The sequence below is a fragment of the Anticarsia gemmatalis genome, chromosome 22 (assembly GCF_050436995.1).
Source record: "Anticarsia gemmatalis isolate Benzon Research Colony breed Stoneville strain chromosome 22, ilAntGemm2 primary, whole genome shotgun sequence".
Taxonomy (NCBI): Eukaryota; Metazoa; Arthropoda; class Insecta; order Lepidoptera; family Erebidae; genus Anticarsia; species Anticarsia gemmatalis.
This window is the reverse complement of record NC_134766.1, coordinates 2,239,947-2,259,983: the sequence shown is the minus strand read 5'-3', so window position 1 is coordinate 2,259,983 and position 20,037 is coordinate 2,239,947. Positions and strand designations below refer to the sequence as shown.

Below are 20,037 nucleotides of genomic sequence, written 5' to 3'. Positions count from 1 at the left end.
AGCCTATTTCTGTGTCCCACTGCTGAGCAAAGACCTCTCCCCTAGACTTCCAGTCCCCTCGGTCGCTTGCTGCTTCCGGCCAACATTCCAGGAACGCGTCTTTGTCGTCCCGCCATCTCCGTCTGGGCCTTCCCCAAAACATTACCTATATAATATTGTGATTTTAAAATTGATGCATGGACATAATCTTACCACGTCATGGCGCAACGCGACAGTCATAAGCACTCTGCGCGGGGATCGATTCCCACAGGGTAAAAATGTGTGTAAGACCATTGTGTTCATTATAAGTATACTAAAAAATCATACGACATTATTCTTAGATCAGATCTTAGACAAAAATACCAAGGAGAATATTATATTTATATAGATATACGACAAATTCCTAAGTCACAAATTGTTTTGTCTATCGTGTACAAATAAAAAATGTTGATCGGTATTTAAGACCCTCGCTTCAAAGGATTAATCTCAAATATATCGTGATCTTAACTCTCGTATATTGTTGGTCATTCTTTTCCGAACCTTTCAAGCGTTATAGTTTTAGATGAAAGAAAAGAATTTAATTAGATTTATTTAAATCTCTTGTTATTTGCGATAGTGACTGGATTACCCGTTTTAGGGTTCCGTAAACATTGGGTATTACCCTAGCCCTATTACTGAGACATCTCTTCTTTTCTTCTTCTGTCTGTCTGTCTATCACCAGGCTGTATCTTATAAGCCGTGATAATAAGGGTTTTTTTTACAGATTATTTACTTTTGTTGCCGCTAACAACACATACTAAAAACAGGATAAAATAAAAAACAAAGGGACTCCCATTCAGCAAACGTGATGGTTTTTTCACATTCTTACTCGAAGTTGGTAACAGCAAATGATGGATCTGACATTTTGGTCCAAGATACACCAGCTGTTATCGCAATATATCTGTCTCAAATATGAATGAACTAAATATAACCCTTTATTCATACAAATCATTCCATTTCATACCATTCATCCCAACCATACATCCTGTAACTTGTTATTTACTTGTTATTTTATAACAAGTACAGCAATGATTCCTCATCTGTCAATTTGCGCTGCGTTGCTCTCAGAAATGGGTCAATCACTGCCCTTTAATCAGAGTGAATCATTCCCATTCATTCATTGCGTTCAGTTGAGAGTTCTTCATAAATATACCTAGTATTTTACAAGTAGTATGTATACTTGATTATCAGTTCTAAAGAAATGTGATATGTTACTTTTATTTGCGTATTTTAGTTGTACTACAGAAAGAAGAGGTTATGGAAATGCTATCATCTTTTTGGTACGTTTCTGGACAAAGTAAAAAGCTTTTCTTAACATTGAAGAAAGAGTTTTGGACCTGAAGTACATTGCAGCAGCACAGCAGATTGGGGCTTCGCATTTCTTAAAAATCAGTTGGCAATAAAAGATAATGTGATGTCTTGAAAAGTCTAAAAAAGTAATAATTATTTCTAATAGGTGTAACCACTAAATCGGTCCCGATTGACAGAGAACGACAGCGCGAATGTTCCAGAAAGAGATGGCGAGATGAATTGGACTCGCGCATACCAAAAAGAGGCGTCAAAATATAGCTTTAAAGAGAAATAGGAAAGAGAGAAAGGAGACCTTTGCCCTACTGTGGGACAGTATGGCCTGATAATAAACAATAGGTACCCATATTAAGGTTAGAGCAAAAAACTATCGATCACACGATAACATTAAACCCTATTTCCTCATTCATTACAACTTTGACCGCAACGCGTACCGGTAATTATGAAAAATGACCAGTTGTCAAGTTATCATGAATCCGAAATGATTAATGGTCGCGATAAATAAATTGTATAATTACTATTTGAGGGAGATTAGAATACATTGTTTTATTAAACTGGTGTTTTATTACTTTAAAGTGGAATAGTATTGGATTTTTTTCACTCCTGATATTTTTAAACAATAATTTAACTGCATCCGTGGCGTACTGGCTTATCGCCGTACCAATATCATTGCGTCGGGGGGGTCATGGGTTCGATACCCACACGGAGCAATTATTTGTACGATCCACAAATAACTGGTTCGGGTCCGGTCGTGCTTTGTGTCTGCTGTTTGTGTGTTTGTAAAAGTCCCCGCGACACAAGAGTAATTCTTAATGTGGGAGATGTCTTTAAAAAGAAAACAAAGAGAAAGAATTAGATAAGGCGCGAGTTGATTTCTCTAATGGTTTTTGGAATACTCTTAACAGTAGCCTGGAGTTTGGTAAGCTTTAGCACTATTTCATAGAACAAAATTTTAACGACACAACGTGAGTGTACATTTTACATTTTCCTGCTTACATTTTCCTGCCTACGCCATGGAGTGTAACAGACGTTGAGAAATGTAAAAAAATTCGTTCGTTATCTCATCATATTCACAAGGTATAATTTAAAAATGGTTTTCTTGATATTATTATGATACTATAGTAATTAAGCTATTCAGCGATTTGACTAACGACAAAATTATAGCCTTCACCATAAAATTCAGTCTAAGCTAAGTACAAAAGCCAAATTATAATGCGACCATATCTAAAAGCAATTACGGACAGGTGTACGTAACTGCGCTACGGAACATTAATCTCTTTGTAACCACGATTTGAGTCCAATTCAGGACACCTCCGCAATTTCGCAGGATTCTATTTTTACCTCATTTACTTTAAATAAAGGATAATTGTTTGGTCTCTGGTTACAATGGAATTGGTGATTGATTTTGATTTTATTTGATATTTTCCTTTTGTCGTATACTTGTGCACTTATATTATATTAAAGAAGTATTTTTAGTTGGAATCGTAAATCTATACTAACATGATAAAGCTGAAGAGTTTGTTTGTTTGAACGCGCTAATCTCAGAAACTACTGGTCCGATTTGAAAAATTATTTCAGTGTTAGATAGCCCATTTATATGTATATTTTAAGGCTATATATCATCGCGCTACGACCAATAGGAGCAGAGTACCAGTAAATAATGTTAAAAAACGGGGGAAAAATTCACCGATACTCTTTAGTGTGAGGCAAGCGAAGTTGCGCGGGTCAGCTAGTATTTGATAAAATAACTGTGTTTTGTAATTAATTAACTTAATGTAGTGATATAGAAGAAGGAAAATATAAGCTTAATGTAATTATACAACCATAGACTAAGTAAGTAAAGGCATCAAAGTGCCTCTAACAATTAACGGGTAATTAACCACACGAATGAGAAAGATATTTTCTACTTATTCCTAAACGTCTAAATGAGGAATAAAATTAATTTAATGTCTCGCTCTATGATAAAATTTACTTACTAATAAGTCGAATTAAGTACATTTTAGGTATCGTTGTTTCAGGGTCAGAAGAAATCATATTTAATTAAAATAAAATAAATTTTATCCTGTAATATTGCCAGGCAAGGCTTGACTTCCGAAATGAGAAAATACAGCATTACAACGCTTTAAATAAAGCGAAAGTGGACAATATCACACTGAAATGTAAAACTGAAACACTCTGTACATAATCACAGGGTGTTCTATATCGTGACTGACTCGACTAGTGATGTAATGACCGTAAATTACTTGAAAGTCAACACAAAGTTACGGTTTATCAGATTCGGTTTTATGAGTGCTGTGACCGAATCTAATCGGTGAATTATGTGACGCAAAGATTTTCAGATTGGCTGCTTTAAGTTTTTGGAGGGAGTGGGGTTATGTAAGTTTGTAGCACTTTGTAGTATTATATAAGTATAGCACTTTGTAGTGCTATATAAGTATAACACTTTGTAGTATTATATAAGTATAGCACTTTGTAGAGTTATATAAGTATAGCACTAAAAGTGCTGCTAGTAAGAAGATTTGTTAGTTAAGCATGACTACAATTACTAACACTTTTTGTTATAGTGTCTTAATTATTTGTGTCGTTGATTTAAATATTGGACATAAGAAATACCTGCTTATAAAAATACAGATGACAACTGTCAATTAATTTCAAAAATCGAGCAAGCTATTAACTAACTACCAGAAAATATAGTAAAAAAATATCCAGTGTCTTCGGGAAATTTAACAAACTTACGAAAGCGATGCTATAGTTTCGAATTTAGGTAGTCGCAATACTTGATCAAAGACAGGAAATCGACGTAGCTTAATATGGAACTTAACTACAATAAAATAAAACAAAATACGACAACATTTTGATAATGATGTATGAAAACCTTTTACATAAATAAACTCATTCAAACCAAAAAGTAGAAAAATATACCCAAGAAAAATGCAAGCGAAACCGCAATAACCAACTAGTTTACACATAACATCAGGTCATTATAACTAGTGATTTGTGTACTGTAACCCTACAGGGAAATAAAACCATGTTATTTACGAAATTACCTTCATTTCTCAAATGTTCTGTCATCATTTCGTCATTACTAACTAATGCTAGCTCTAGAGGGTTGAGTGTGAGCAATCATAATGAAATTAATGTTTTTCAAGGACTTTAGACAGTTATTTTGAAAGAAATAGTAAAATAGCAGAGCAATTTAGGAAAAAAGGGTATAAGAAGTTCCTTTCCTAGATTATTGCGTGACGGTAAATAGATACGGATAATAATATGTTTTCTTGATAAAGGATAATTTATAAAATTTTGTTTTAATTGGAATACATCAGCTTAATTTGATGGATTAGTCAAATGATCGTTCAACTAATACAACTGCTAAAAAAGAGAGCTGCGCTTTCCTACCACCTTGACTAGTATCCTTGACAGTACCGAGAAAATCGAGCTACACCACTAAGCGTTGATAAAAAAATACGATCAAAATACCACACCTAAGTGCGTTTTAGCCTTAACGAATATGTCTTATGAAAGCGCATTTTCCTTTTAATTAAATTGTTCATTATCGGAGATGCAACGCGATACTCTTGATAAGAGTCCTCCCAAAATCTCGGAAAATTTGGTCTCGATAAATTTTCTATAGTTTAGGCAAAAATAAATTCTCAGAATTATTTGCCTAAAATTACACTCTAGTTTAGAAACTTACCATTCTTATGTCCATAGTACCCAGTTCCCGACGAAGACCCACTGCCGGTGGAGGAGCCCTGCTGAGGGCCGCCCTCCTCGTCGACCTCGAGTAACGGAGCCGGCTCCATGACGCACTGAGTACTCCCGTTATATGTTACACATCACTGCACTACACTGCACTGTACCTGGAACAAAAGAATACGATACGTCCTATATATCGATAGCCTTATTTGAAAACGTAAGTTCGAATACATTGGTGTGTTGCCTCAGGTTCGAGACGTTGACCACTTACGTGAAAAGTATTTAAAAATAATAGCTGTTCTCTGTGCTTAAAGCGATTTCTTTCATTCTTGGTTTGGATAGGTTCGGAGCTTATTTGTGTGCTTCATAACTCGTCTAGTAAGTGATAAAGCTTGATATTTTCATTTTTTGCTCCCCCTCCCACAAATCCGTAACCGGGCTCTATCCTCAGCCATTTTCTGCTAACTATACAAATATGGGTTCAAATTGTCACATTAGCCCCCTTTACACAAACTTTAACGCTCATGAAACAACAATCGCGCGTGTAAGGAGACAGGAAAGACCACGCGCCGCGCTCATCTGTCAAGCCCGCGAAGAAAATAGCGAGCGAAGACCGCATTGCTTTCCCTCGCGTAATCTTGTACGCTCCTAAGAACGCACTATATAGTGTGTGTGTAAAGGCGGCCATTGTCTCATATAGACATTGGAAAACGTAATTTCACTCAACCTAGAAATTAAACACAAAAACCCACAGAAACAATAAAACCTAAAAATAATTTAAACAATTCTAAATACGTATACAATTAAATGTCTGAAGCTCGTGCTTTGGCTTTGCCTACTCGCTGGCGTGACATACATAGATTGAGTGCCAAACGTCTGCGATGCTACAAGTCTGTTTGAACGATAAAGGGACTCATTTGAACAAGATTTATGATGAGATTATCAGTATTTGAAGATGTACTCCGGAAAGGTCACGTGGTACTAGTAATGAGTATTGCATGCATGTACAAAATTAAGTATTCATTATTATATATCGATACAACAATAATAAATCAAAATTTCTTAAAATCGGCTCAGCGCTATAATAGCCCTTAAAGATAATATGTCATGCAGACATTTATAACTATTTTATGTATTTATGTAGCATTATATATGAAAAATAATAATTAAATCATGAGGGATTATGATGTCGATTGACATTTGTTTTGAAAGAATGTGATTGTGTGAGTTGGACAATTAAACAAACTTGAATAAACAAATTGCTTTTGCAAAACACGCTAAGGGCATATTTTAAGAAGTACAATCATACATATCAATTGACAAAGACGGACGAATATGGTGAAGAATCAGCGTTGGTGTATGAGTAATTTTAAACTACTATGCATTTAACTTTGCTTCTGTAATTTAATTATACAATTCTCTGTGCTCTGTAATTCAGGACGTTTACATTATAAACTGTTTCAAGTAAATAAACGTAAAACAATGGTTTACAACTGTACAGTTAAATAAACTGCAGTAAATTTATAAATAGTTTTATTAGTACGATATTAAACGTGGATATACATTAGAGTGTTGCTTGGTAACATTCTCTTGTTGTTTATGAAAGAAACAATACACCTGTCTTATGTGAACGTTGATTAAACGCAAATTATACAAAAGCGTATTTAAAGTTTAGATACAACTGTGATTTAGACTGCGACATCATTTAAAACTCGTCATTTCTGCATATTATGATCATCATCATCACGAGGATCATCAGTCATCGTAACACTTGTCACACATCTTTATATTAGGTCGGGGATATAGTCTTTTCACTTTATACCTAGTATGTTAGAACTTGTAATAAAATCTTTTCTCTACACAAAAAAGCTCGATATTTGGGTACCTCACGAGCTCACTGAGAGAAACCTAATAAGCCGAGTACTCATTGTGATTCTTGAAGCCAAAGAGATTTTATTACAAGTTCATACATACTATAATGCGAAAAGACTTTTTACTCGACCTAATATAATAGTGTACAATAGTAGTGCGAGCAAACTGTCACACATTAACTTGCAATTTCGACTTTGTGTAACAGTATTTATTATTTTAATAACAATCAAACACTGAATCGGAAATCTTAACAAATTCATTCACAACTCCACACCTAGAACTTTTTTCAATCAAGTCAAATATTTTTGTAAACGATTTCTAAGGGAGTGTGAAAATGCGTGTCCCCATTAATTCCTGTATTCAAATAAACAGCTAAAGTTTAAAAGCTATGATTCTAGATAGGTGGTCTAATGCATATCCACCTTGTAACTTACTAGAGTAATTACTAAACTATAAGTTTACACATTTTATAACTACGCAGTAATAATTGTACTATTTTCTACTAACGTTACAAAGGTCCTATGTAAACAGCACCGCTTTGTAAAACACTACTAATTGCTAAAATAGTTCTTGTGTGGTCTTTATCAGTAACTGTCAGTTTGAATGTATAACCTCAACGGCGATCAAGAAATTGTAATCAGTAAGGGCGTATTCACACTTCACATTGTATTTGTGCCATATATTTAAGCCATTGGTGTGTTGCTTCGGATTCAAACCATCGACCTTTTAGGTGGAAGGTGCCATCTTATACTACTCGGCTATCACGGCTTAGGGGTAGATATGCAAATTATTAATTTATTCGCAAAAATGACACGCATTTTCAAATATTACATACAACATACATGCCAAATAAGTAAGTTGTACTTTATTCGAAGCACTGAATTTTTGGGTTAGTGTGCTCAATTTAAGTTTGGTTCTTCACCTTCTAAACATTTTGATATTCATCTTTAGATTATACCTCGTTTTAAAAGCGTTGAACGCCGGTAGCCTGCGCCTAATAATGCCGTATACATGCGCCCTAAGAACCACCTGTTACGAACATTACTTCTAATATTTTATTCTCAACTAATTCAATTGTCAATCGAAACAATTAGGCATATAGTTCTTGTATACTGTCAGAGTATGTTCGTAGTTGAGACAGTTTATGACTGACATAAACCTAGTTTTTGCTGTCACGTGGTTGTAGTATATTTTCTACTAGATAGCGCGTACAAACTTTTATACTCTTATTTCAGCAGCGAAGGGAGTTGATTTTTAAAGAGCATGGTATATGTTTGATCCAGATTTCTCAACTATCTCCAAACTGAGTTTCACCAAAATCGGTTGAGCAGTTTAAGTACCTATAAAGGTTAGTTATATTAATTTATCTCTATAACAGATAGACTGCCGCATTTAAAAATTTGCCACGCAGATAAAAAACTACTATAAAAGAAAATTCAACACCAAAAGGTCCTTTTAATTTAAGCTGCACGCAGGCAGGTGAAGTTGCATGATTTCACAAACTCTCCAAATAATGTCCGATTTCAAAATTCATTTAGTATTTCTTGACAGAACAACACTGGGATCAATTTTTGACCCGACCAGGGATTCAAGCCCGAGACCTCTTAGTAGCAATCAGTTCTCCAAATAGGATTAAAATCATATTGCAAAAGTAACATCGCACTTGCTCAAAGATTTCAAAAAGTAGTATCTTCATAATTTCCTACTAATTTTAACAAACGGTCTAGGAATCTAGGCATACAGTGCCAAGTTTGTATTACAAAGACTGACAGTCTCTTTGTATGTATTAGCTTTCAGTAATTTACGAACACTCGTATATCAAGTGAGGAGAATAAATATCTTGTCATCTTTGATCTGATAATATAATCAGTTCTTTGAAGTGATAGATCATATTTGTAAGAATTTAAATTATGTTAGTATAACTAGCCTGTGGTCTAAGCGTCTAAACGACTATTGATCTCGAGTATACGGCTTCAATTCCAGGGTCTTTTTTAAATTCATCCTTACTAATATTTTAAATGCGAAAGTTTGTGAGAATGTATGTATGTATGACATGTATGTATGTATGTATGGCGGTTTGTTACTCTTTCACGCAAATACTACTGAACCGATTACGATGAAATTTGTTATGTTGGTAACTGAAGACCCAGAATAACACATAGGCTACTTTTTATCCCGGAGTTCCTGAGGGATCGGGATTTACACGGGAAGGGTTTCCATACGGACAAAGTCGCGTTCGGCCTTTAGTATTAAAATATTTATCTAGTGCTATTGGACTTTTCTAATTAATATCAGAATAGTGTCCGGAGTTCGGTAATACAAAAGGCTAGCTCGCCCCCTATTACATGGGACTTGCATTGTTTATGGCGAAACGTGGGTGTATTTAACTGCACGTTTGGCGCAGTGGTTTAAGCGGTCACCTCGCCGCAACAACCGTAGTGCCGCGTGTGGTGGGTTCGAATCCTACCCGGGACAAATCTTTGTGTGATGAACACGAGTATTTGTTCTGAGCCTGGTTGTCAATTTATCTATATAAGTATGTATTTAGAAATATATAAGTATGTTTATCAGTTATTTGGTTACCATAGTACAAGCTCTGCTTAGTTTGGAACCAAATGACCGTGTGTGAGTTGTCCAACAATATTTATTTTTTTTATTTTTATTTTATTTTATACACCTCTGACAGCTGTCTATGAGAATATTATTGGCTACAGTTTTACAGCATTCAAAAGACTGGCATCTTCTTTGTACTATCAATTTTCAGTGATTTACGAACACTCGACGAGAATAAATATCTTGTCATCTTTGAACTGGCAATCAGTTCTTTGAAATCATAGATTATAGTAGTGAGATGAACAGAACAGTAATTATAGAAAGAGATAGATCATATTTTGTATTTAAAGTACTTATAACTATGAATTGTGAAATGAATTAGTCTTAAATCTTTGAAGTGGTTCCGCGTATGATTATTTTCTAAGAAAATTGTTAATTGGCTTGCATTGTTATAAAATTCTTTTAAACTACTTTTGAAAGTCTCAAATGTGTAAAGTTAAAGCTTCTTCGATTTTTTTTAGCGCAGCATTTTCGAGTACCTTTTTTTTTTCAGGCTAAATGTCTGCCTGCCACCACGCGCGGTCAGCGTAACCTGCGCCGAAGCGTCAAGCAAGGTAAAACGGATAGAGGGATACATGGAAATAATGCTTGTCAGCATTTATTAAGATAAGGATTAAACAGCTTAAAAGATAAATGCAACTGTTTATCGCGAAGTACCAGATTTAATTTCTATGTTATGTATTCCTGATATAAAAAAATCGTTTAGTAACCATACAATTTTTCTGTGTTACAAAAATCGTTTTACCAATTTAATTGGCCAGCGAAATTTCTTTCACACTTCAAACAAATGATGTGATTTATATTTTCTATAACGCATTGCTATAGCGCATCTTTCAGTATCGTACAGTCCTTACAGAACCATTTCGCTCTCCATTTGGACAGGCGTCACTAATGAGACGTGTGAAATAAGGAAATATTCTCATCTCAAAGAAATTCACCCTAATTTAGAGAAGACCTTCCTTGATGGTGTTTACTTGAGTATATGGGATACTATTTGTTATATAGTTAGATGGAAATGGATGCTGAATTTTGATGGAATGATTGGAAGTACTTGTTGAATTAGGTTGTAGAAGTAACCAAGAATAGATCATTTTATACGATATTTTTTGGTGTTTTTTTCTTACAAATAATGATGGAAAAACCAGTTTTACAAGTTCTATTGTGACGGAGAGTTTTAATGAGTTAAAATGTTCAATTAATTAATCATGTAAGGCACTATTATACTTAAATCAATTTAAGTTTAAGTAAGTGCTTGAAAGAAAAAACGTAAGTAAAATATCGGAGTTAGTTAACACGACCGTGGCTGAACAGCGACTGCAGTCCGTAGAAATCTGGGCCGAAATCTCAAGAAAAGTAAAATAGGATTTGCGTTAATTTTCATTTTATGTTATCCAGGATACGTCAAAGTTTCCTGCAAGCCTTTATAAAGTATCTTAAAAACTGACTTCAGCATCTAAAGTGTACATTGTCTATTTATCTATACAAGTATGTATCTAGAATCTATTAGTTATTTGGTTACCACAGTACAAACCCTGCTTAGTTTGGAATCAAGACCGTGTGTAAGTTGCCCAATGATATTTATTATATAAGTTTCATAAAATCACACTAAGAAACCACAAAAATGTTATGAACAAGCATCAGCACTCGGTTTTCCTTTCCTTTAATCCGATCTTTGTAAATCAAATCCGGGAACCAATTAAAGTATGATAAACTTCTAAAACAAATATGACTCCGGTTTCACAAGTTGTCTAAAACAGATTAATTGAAAAAAGCCAACAAAGTTTTCAGTTAAACTCTGAAAGCAGTGTGCTAAAGGTTTGCAGCTAACTGTTTGCATATATTATAATGAGTTGATGTAGCATATAATAGATGTAGTGAGTGTATATTTTTTTAGAGCCCAATTGCCGTGAGCGACTTAGGCGCTTAACACACTGCCCCGCACCACGCAGCGTAGCGCGTGAATGCGTGTTCGAACGTTGCTTGTAAGTATCTCCGTTTGTATGGAAAACACGCATAGTCTAACACACAGAAAATGCATCCACGCGCGTTCATGCGGATCACGCGCGTTCGTGCGTTTTCCATACAAACGGAGATACTTACAGGCAACGTTCGAACACGCATTCACGCGCTACGCTGCGTGGTGCGGGGCAGTGTGTTAATCGCCTTAGAATACCAATGTCATCATTATGAGAAATAATAAGTATACGTAGTTTTACTTAAATTTATATGGTCTTAAAAATAATATGCTTTTTAGGTTTCATTAACACCAAATTTTGGTAGTCTTTGTCTATTTTCAAACATTTTTCAGTTAACTATTTTTAAAATTATTTCAGTACGCATAAAGTTTGTGGCAAACTCTCAGCATACTGGAAACATTCACGCATTTCCACAAAAAAATACGAGGTAATAAAATTTCCTGGAAGTTTGCTAAAATTGAAATGTATGTCGCATACGAACGAGGAAGACTTGTATCGTGTGTCTGTTTGTAAAACTTTGTTACGAAACTTTTGGATTGCTGAATGAAAAATAAAACTTATTCTATATTTTCGTTACGGATTAATATAAAATCGTTCTTTTGACTAACCAAAGATTATTTGTAAAGGAGCTGTATGCCTATGGGTAGGACAAAAATGTTTATAAAAAATATAGGTACCTTTCTGCTCGTGTTCTCGTAATAAATAACACAATACTTTTTATATTATTTAACACAAAAATATCACAAAATGTCAAAAATAACAACAAATTGCGAAACACTAACCACAATTTTAAACCAAAAACACCAAGTTTCAAAGACTAAAACATCACCAAAAAAATCAAAAGACCGAGTCTCTAACACCGTATCAAAAAATCACACAAAAAAATCAAAGTTTTTTTTTAACTGTTCCGAAACCGCGCTTTCGAAATTCAAACACCACAGACGTGAATTGTCGCGTGCGTCTTTCTATAAACTGAAGCTATGTTCAGACTTCAAACTATTTTTACAAATGTTTAGTAGCCGGGAGGCGGGCTATTTGCGTTTAGTTTTCATGTTTTTATGGACCGTAAAACACGTTTGAGTGATGGTTTCAAATGATTAGCGTTACAGTCTCTCTGTCACTAAATATAAACTTGTAAAATTTTTATTGTTGTTATTTATTAAGGCTTTGAAATATTTCACAGCAAAAGTTTGAATGCTCATCTTGCTATATTTTAATAGCAATCAAATTGGTTATCATTGTCTGACAACCAGTCTTACCGAGGGGTATTGTGTTATAACCAAGGTAACTGGGTTGCGAAGGTCTGATAGGCAGTCGCTCCATGTAATATAGTGATATCCAGCTGGATCCGGTGAGACAAGAAGCCGACTCCAACATAGTTTAAACAAAGACTAGGCTGATAAATTGGTTATCATTACCTAAAAAAAAATTATAAATTAAATTTGGAGATACATTTTCAAAAGTCAATCTCGTTCCAAACTCAGAAAAATGTCGTTAACTGTCTTTCTAAGACAATTAACGACATTTTTCTAGACTAGAAAAATTTTAGAATTCTTGACCATCTGATTAGATAACTACTTAAATATACCTCTTTGAACAAAACAGCAGATTAATATTATTGATAGTTCCAGTTTCCAAATACACCAGAAGAAAATTAAAAAAAATGATATAAAGAAAATCATCTGTTCACTTTGATAATAGACAAAACTAAAATATACATATATCGCCTTTATATCTCTAGTCTAGAACACATCTGGCATTCCATTAAAATACTCACCAGCACTATAAAATTACTATAAACCATCTCATTTCCTTCATGTACTAAAAGCCGTGAAAACCATACTTCAATCCGTACAACCATATTGTTTTTATCACTATTCAATAGCGATTTCCTACACAATAAGCGTAGTATAAAACTTTATTACTGTGCTTTACACCAATAAGGTCCCTGCAACATTTGCTCCTATAAATTTAATGTAAATGCATCCGCGACATCCATTTTCGAATAGTTTAAATCAGTATTCTCAAAATTACAGATGTCTGTGGATAAACTTTATTGCTGTCTTCTACTATCCATATCCATACTAATATTATAAATGTGAAAGTAACTCTGTCTGTCTGTCTGTTACTCAATCACGCCTAAACTGCTGAACCAATTTGTATGAAATTTGGTATGGACATAGGCTACTTTTTCCCCGGGAAAATGACACATTCCCATGGGAAAATTCAGGTGGCGGACGAAATCGCGGGTAAAAGCTAGTCTATATATAAAAAAAATACTTGTCCTGACTGATTAATTAATTGGCTGATTGACTGACTGATAATCAAAAAACTATCGAAGTTAGAAACATAAAATAAAATTTGGACAAAGGGTCTATGATGGCACCCCCCAAGAAAGGATTTTTTTTGTAATCCAGCTCTAAGAGATAGGGATGAAAATTTGTATGGAAGTTCGGTATTTTTGAAGCATGAAATATTTTTATCAGGGATTGTCCTTCAAAAGTGCGGGCTTACTATATACGTGCTTCGGTGTTTTTTGGATATTCATCTCCTATGGCCCTGAGGTGTTAAAATTGGGGATGAAAGTTTTTATTCTTCCTAACTTTTATACGAGCGGGGGCACTAGTCCTTTATATATTGAATGTAAACGCATCCGCGGCATCAATTTGCGAACAGTTTAATACAGATTCCAGAATTACAATCATCTGTGGATTTTACGACGGCAATTCGGCTCACAATAGTTGGCACATCATAAAATTTAAGCAGTACGTCAGTAAGGAAGCTTCGGGTTGCGTCACAGAGTAAATAAATTACAGTTGGAACTAGGACGAGACATTTCTATGCTAATGTTGAAGACGGGCGTGTAAGTCAAATCGAATTGGGAAGTAAATTCTGCCGGCTGCAATGATTTTCTTCGAAGGGATTTTGTTACATCGTAACCGGTCGAGTGATTTACAGATTTGTTTTATTAATACTAGGGCTTTTTTGTTGCTTCTTTGTTTGTCAAAGATTTCATATTCTCCTTTTCTGTATATAATCTGTGGGTTAAGCAACCGTTGGCGTCGTCATTCTATATATGGTTGACCGCGTAGCGGTATTTGAACTGAGCGTCTCCGTGCTTCGGAGGGCACGTGAATAGTCAGTCCCGGTTGTTGTAAATTAAGATAACAGTCGTTAAGCCATGTCAATTGCCAAATGCAAATGGCTTGAACAATTTTGACACAAGGTTGACCACTAACCATACGATTTATAGATAATGCTTAAATAAATAAAGATATTACCTCACTCATCAATCGATCGTAATTGAATCGATACATTTAACCCGTTGATCGGTCGGTATTACACTTTTACAGTTTTAATACGCCAATTGAACAATCAATCAATTTGCTACTAATTTACTTTGATCGACTATCAAAAAACTGGTGTTCGCTGCTTCGATTTAGACCTATGTAACTGTCGCAAAAATATATGTTAAAAACATGTAAAGAAATTTAGATATTTTACTAATATGTAGCCGCAATAGATCGGCGGCAATTTAATGATAGGTAAGTAGATTGTATAATATTATATGGGAATTAACGCGATCATCCATTTTACCATAGATTGCCTAACACGAAAAAGCAAATACGTAATGTGAAAGCATTTTTTTTTGTTAAACTGAGATAAAAATACGCTATCCATACTTTTTGTCTGATAAAGATTTTTATATCAGACGTTAGTGTTGAAAGATATAAACCACCATTATATCATGTTACTCTGATGATATTCATTCACAAAACAAGAAAGTGGGACATCAAATAAAAGAAAATAAAAAGAGTAAATTATTTTACAAGTTTTTCGTGCTATTTATACATCAAGACAAAGTGCTAACCATTTGTTGGCAGTTTAAAAATGTAGGTCAGTTTCTTGTTAAATAAATATTGTATGTATTAAGCTTCGTAATATAAAAAAGAGAGAGCACTTGTTTGTTTGTCGTAACCTTCAAAACTTCTTTTTTTTCATAAAAAATACAACTTGCTATAAAAATTGCTCATATATCGCGGGGACTTTTACAAACCTACAAACAACGGACCCCAATTACAACAAGATCTAAAACGACTATCTGTAGATCGCACAAATAATTGTTACGTGTGGGAATCGAACCCACGACCTCCTGACGCAAAAGCAGTGGCGTGGCGACCCTAACCATTGCACTACGAAGGCATTCATCATTGTTAACTATTAATTAATAGTTTGTCCTTAACTTGTAACAGAATTGTTCTTATCATTTTAGTCGTCAAACCTAATTTAAGTTACTCTGGACTACAATAGTTGTCCATAATTATATCAGGGATAATTATAAAGTCACGTCTATTCTATCATATTAAAGCAGGCAACGTGGCAGGCAAAAGTAGGGAATTTAAAATTATAATAGAAAATTATTATCAACGTCTCAACACACCGCGCAATTTCATACATACATTAGGACCAACCATTTTATTACACTCTCTAATGAAAGAAAATAACCATTTCTCTGAATAAATTTTACGAGTTCACTCTGCACTTTGAAAACTTTATTAAATAACTAGAGGCCACCCGCGGCTTCGTCCGCGTGGAAACCCTTCCCGTGTAGATCCCGATCCCTCGGGAACTCCGGGATAAAAAGTCTATGTGTTATTCTGGGTCTTCAGCTACCTACATACCAAATTTCATCATAATCCGTTCAATGGTATTTGCGTGAAAGAGTAACAAACACCAATACAAACATACATACATATATACATACATTCTCACAAACTTTCGCATTTATAATATTAGTAGGATAGTAGGATATTAATTTTAATATACCACACTCCCGCGCAAGAGTGTTGGCAGGCGGCCATCTTGAAAAAAAAGAAGCGGTATTTTTCCTAATGCTTTTATTAACAGCCGTAGATCATCTTTTTGGTACATATTTAGGACAGGCATTCGCATTATGCCTAGTTTTTTTTTATTCTGTTTGATTTTCTCAATGATAGCGTTTACATTGTTATTTAATTTTATATGTCATTTGTTTAATAATTTATCAACTATTTTGCTGAATGGATTAATAGCGTAATTTATTTTTTTTATTTAATATTGTATTAGTATATATTTTTAACAGCCTTGTGGCGTGATTGGTAGTGGGTGCGACTGCTGATGACGAAGTCTTGAGTTGGATTCCCGGGTTGGGTAAAATGACATTGGTCATTCCTAATTTATATTAGAAAATTTATCAATAGCAACCTGGACTTTAATAACGTCCCTGGAATATGGCAAAAGGGTTAGGTTAGCCCCCTATTACATGGGACCAATATTAGCAAAACATGGGTGTCATGCAAACTCAGCCTTCACCTTTAGGTATAATGGGCGACAATGGGCGTGATATTATATACCTATGTATATTACGTGTTGATTTCACTGTATGTATGCGTGAATAGTTATTACAAAAATTTTGTTTTTAGGTCATTTCAATTTGTAAAGCAATCTTAAATTATTCTCCTAGACTTCAAGGCCTATTTAATTCTTCGTTGAAACAAAATATTAATGAGACAGTGTTATTATTCTGGGAATAAAAATAGTACACAATACTTCGCCGAGTGACTTGTTAAATATGAACCATCCGCTACTTGTATTTTTTCGTTTTCAATAAATTATACAAACTGTCCCACTTTCACGTGTCTCTCTTTCTCTTTGAACTGAAATACTTTATGGGGAAAAAGTCTTGCAAACAGATTCAATAAAATACAAATATTTTTAACAGAAGCGCGATTTTCTACAATCCGTTCCATCAAATATTTGTGTATTAGTTTAACATTTAAAATGTCCTGTCAAAATAGTTTTTACGACGCCCGCTAGAGGCGCTGTTCAGATTTTCATACAACTTTTTTTGGTAGCTAGCCGGTTGTCGATACTCGATAGTAGTAGAGAATCGGGCTACTGGTTGGAGACTTGTAGTGACTTAAAGTAGCAATTCAGTAGCTCCGATTGCATAAAGAACGTTATAATTCTGTAACTGCACTTAAAACAAGGACTGCCGAAAGCTTTGTAAGTTTTCATTCTTATGGTTACGTGATTGATTGATTTATTCGTGTGATGGGTTCAAATCCCACCCGGGACAAATCTTTGTGTGATGAGCACGAGTATTTGTTCTGAGCCTGGATGTTAATGTACCTATATAAGTATGTATTTAGAAGTATATAAGTATGTTTATCAGTTATTTGATTACCAGAGTACAAGCTCTGCTTAGTTTGGAATCAAATGACCGAGTGTGAGTTGTTCAATAATATTTATTTATTTATTTTATATGATCATCTTGCAACTATTACCTAAATATTAATTGCAATTTTGCATTCCATCTTATCTCGCGAAATTTGTAAGTGGTGTTGATTAATCCATTGCCGGATCTTAACATCAATTTCTGTGCCAATTTTTAAGCTTATAAATCCACACTTTAACGTGTGGAATTAGGCAAGTCAGCTGTGGGATTCTGCATACTTATGGGATGCCACAGGATCATGTTTCGTGGAATGTCTACAATCAAGGAAAATATTTGTATTCGATCGTATATAACTTAGTTCGTATAATATAAACAGTTGCCCAAAAATTACCTATATTGGTAAACACAGTTGAATCCAGTATCAATTCTCCCAAATTAATGACGTCCCGTCAAATCGACGTACTAAACGTGACGTAACGTCAACGGTGGAGCCGTTACGGAATTTGTGCACGGTGAACTAGAGCCACGGATAATTTGTACAAATTAGCGGTAGGGCTGTTAGCTATAATACTGTAAGGAAATTTAAATGAAGGGTTACAAGGCCCTGTGACTTTATTAGCAGTATGGCTATGGTATATGTATCTTCCCTTTAAGGTTGAAAGCGTTTGACATTAAAGTTTAGGCGCAGCAAAAAAACGCGTCAGAAGAAGAGGATTTTTTTTAAATCTTGTCAATTTCACGGCTTCTTCTTTTACTGTCATATATTTTATACTCCGCCCCAAATTATAACGTACCTAAGATGAAAATTACTTTTTTTTGTTTTAAATTAAACATGTTGTCTTTTGGGACATGACGAAGTACATATATAGTAACATAATAATTATTTATTTATTATTAAATTAAAATGTAAGTTTTATTCACCTGACAACCATTTTGACACATAGAAAGCTTATTAAGTCTACTTTATATTTAGTACAAAGGCACAAATAAGACTGAAACAACTCACACTCTTTGTCCAAATATATTTTGTAATAAATGCTAGTTTACGCCAAAGTGAAAACACAAAAGCTTAATTAAAATATTCATTTTCACGTGAAATATCGTTAAAATAATTTATAATTGCTCTTTACAATATGGCTGCCAGTCATGTCAACATTGCGCATGACTGTACTCGAATATCACTCAAAAAATTCCTTGTTTATTTTATAAAATCGCTTTTGATGAAAAACTAATAAAAACATTTTTAATATTTTATTTTAAAGTGTATTAACGGTTTTATGGGTATGCACAAATGGACAGTAAGGCGATTAAAATTTTATATGAATATTTTTTATGGTTAAATAATTTTGCTATTTTTTTTAATACTTTAGCTGTTTTTATGATATAATCCAGACTAAAATTACGAATACATAAGTTTGTTTGTCTGACTGTAAAGTTTCGTCGTTAATCTGAGCTGAGCCGATTTTCATGAAATTAAGAATGGACATAGTTGTTGACTTCAGACAGGAGCCGAATAAAGAATCATTTTCTTTCAAAAATCTTAGTCATAACCACCTTGATATTTATTTTCAGCTAGACATGAGTCACTAGACATAAAATATAATAGTTTTTTTTTTGGTAGGTTTGTCTATTTATTCTTAATCTTTATTATGGTGACATACTAAAATAAACTATGACTAATTAACAAAGAAAAAATATTTACCATTATAAATATACCAGTAATGGGTACATTTTCATCAATATTTCAAGTTTCAAAGGCTATGTATGATACATATCTTCATCCACGTGGAAGGATAGCGTCCTGTTTGTGTATGTATGAATGGAGCCTTGCTTCATACATGTTAAGTGACTTTCAAACTGTCTACAGCCTTCGTAATCAATGTTGGTATCTAGCAAATACGTAGCAATTTGCTGAAGATTCAGTCATTTTTCTTTGGACAAACTCCTACCTGAAATTTTGTTTGCATACTCTCTCATATGTGTTTCCTAACTACATTATTTTATCATAAGTAGTTTAATCGACATTTGAGTTGCTAATTCAGATTTTAATAATTATGTTCCGATATAATAGTGACTGAACTTGTTAGTGTTTAGTCGAAGAATACTTTGACATACGTACATACTTACATACATACCTTCATACATAATATCATGCCTGTGGTATCCAAAAGTGTAGGCAGAGCTACATGAATTTCTTTAGAGTACTTTCCAGAACTCTAAATTGCTATACATATATTATGTCTAAGTAGAAAACAAATGAGTTTTTTGCTCCCAGAACGGCGACTCAGGTAGTCATAAAATAAACAACTGCCAAATCCATTATAATCAATTCAATCT

The 20,037-nt window shown here is 34.1% G+C and overlaps 1 protein-coding gene across 6 annotated transcripts in view; it reads right to left on the bottom strand.

Annotated features, from left to right (window-relative positions):
* The window catches only part of LOC142982849 (uncharacterized), a 270,864-nt gene that overhangs the window by 149,435 nt on the left and 101,392 nt on the right, over positions 1-20,037 (bottom strand). For 5 of the 6 annotated variants that reach the window (XR_012960028.1, XR_012960027.1, XM_076129547.1 and 2 more), the window contains exon 2: positions 5,021-5,186. Coding sequence is in view for 4 of the 6 variants with exons in the window: in XM_076129547.1 (XP_075985662.1) it covers positions 5,021-5,129 (109 nt within the window). In the remaining 2 variants the exon portion in view is untranslated. Of the gene's footprint in view, positions 1-5,020; positions 5,187-12,160; positions 12,432-20,037 lie in introns of those variants that run through there. The other variant, XM_076129546.1, reaches the window with a different exon arrangement.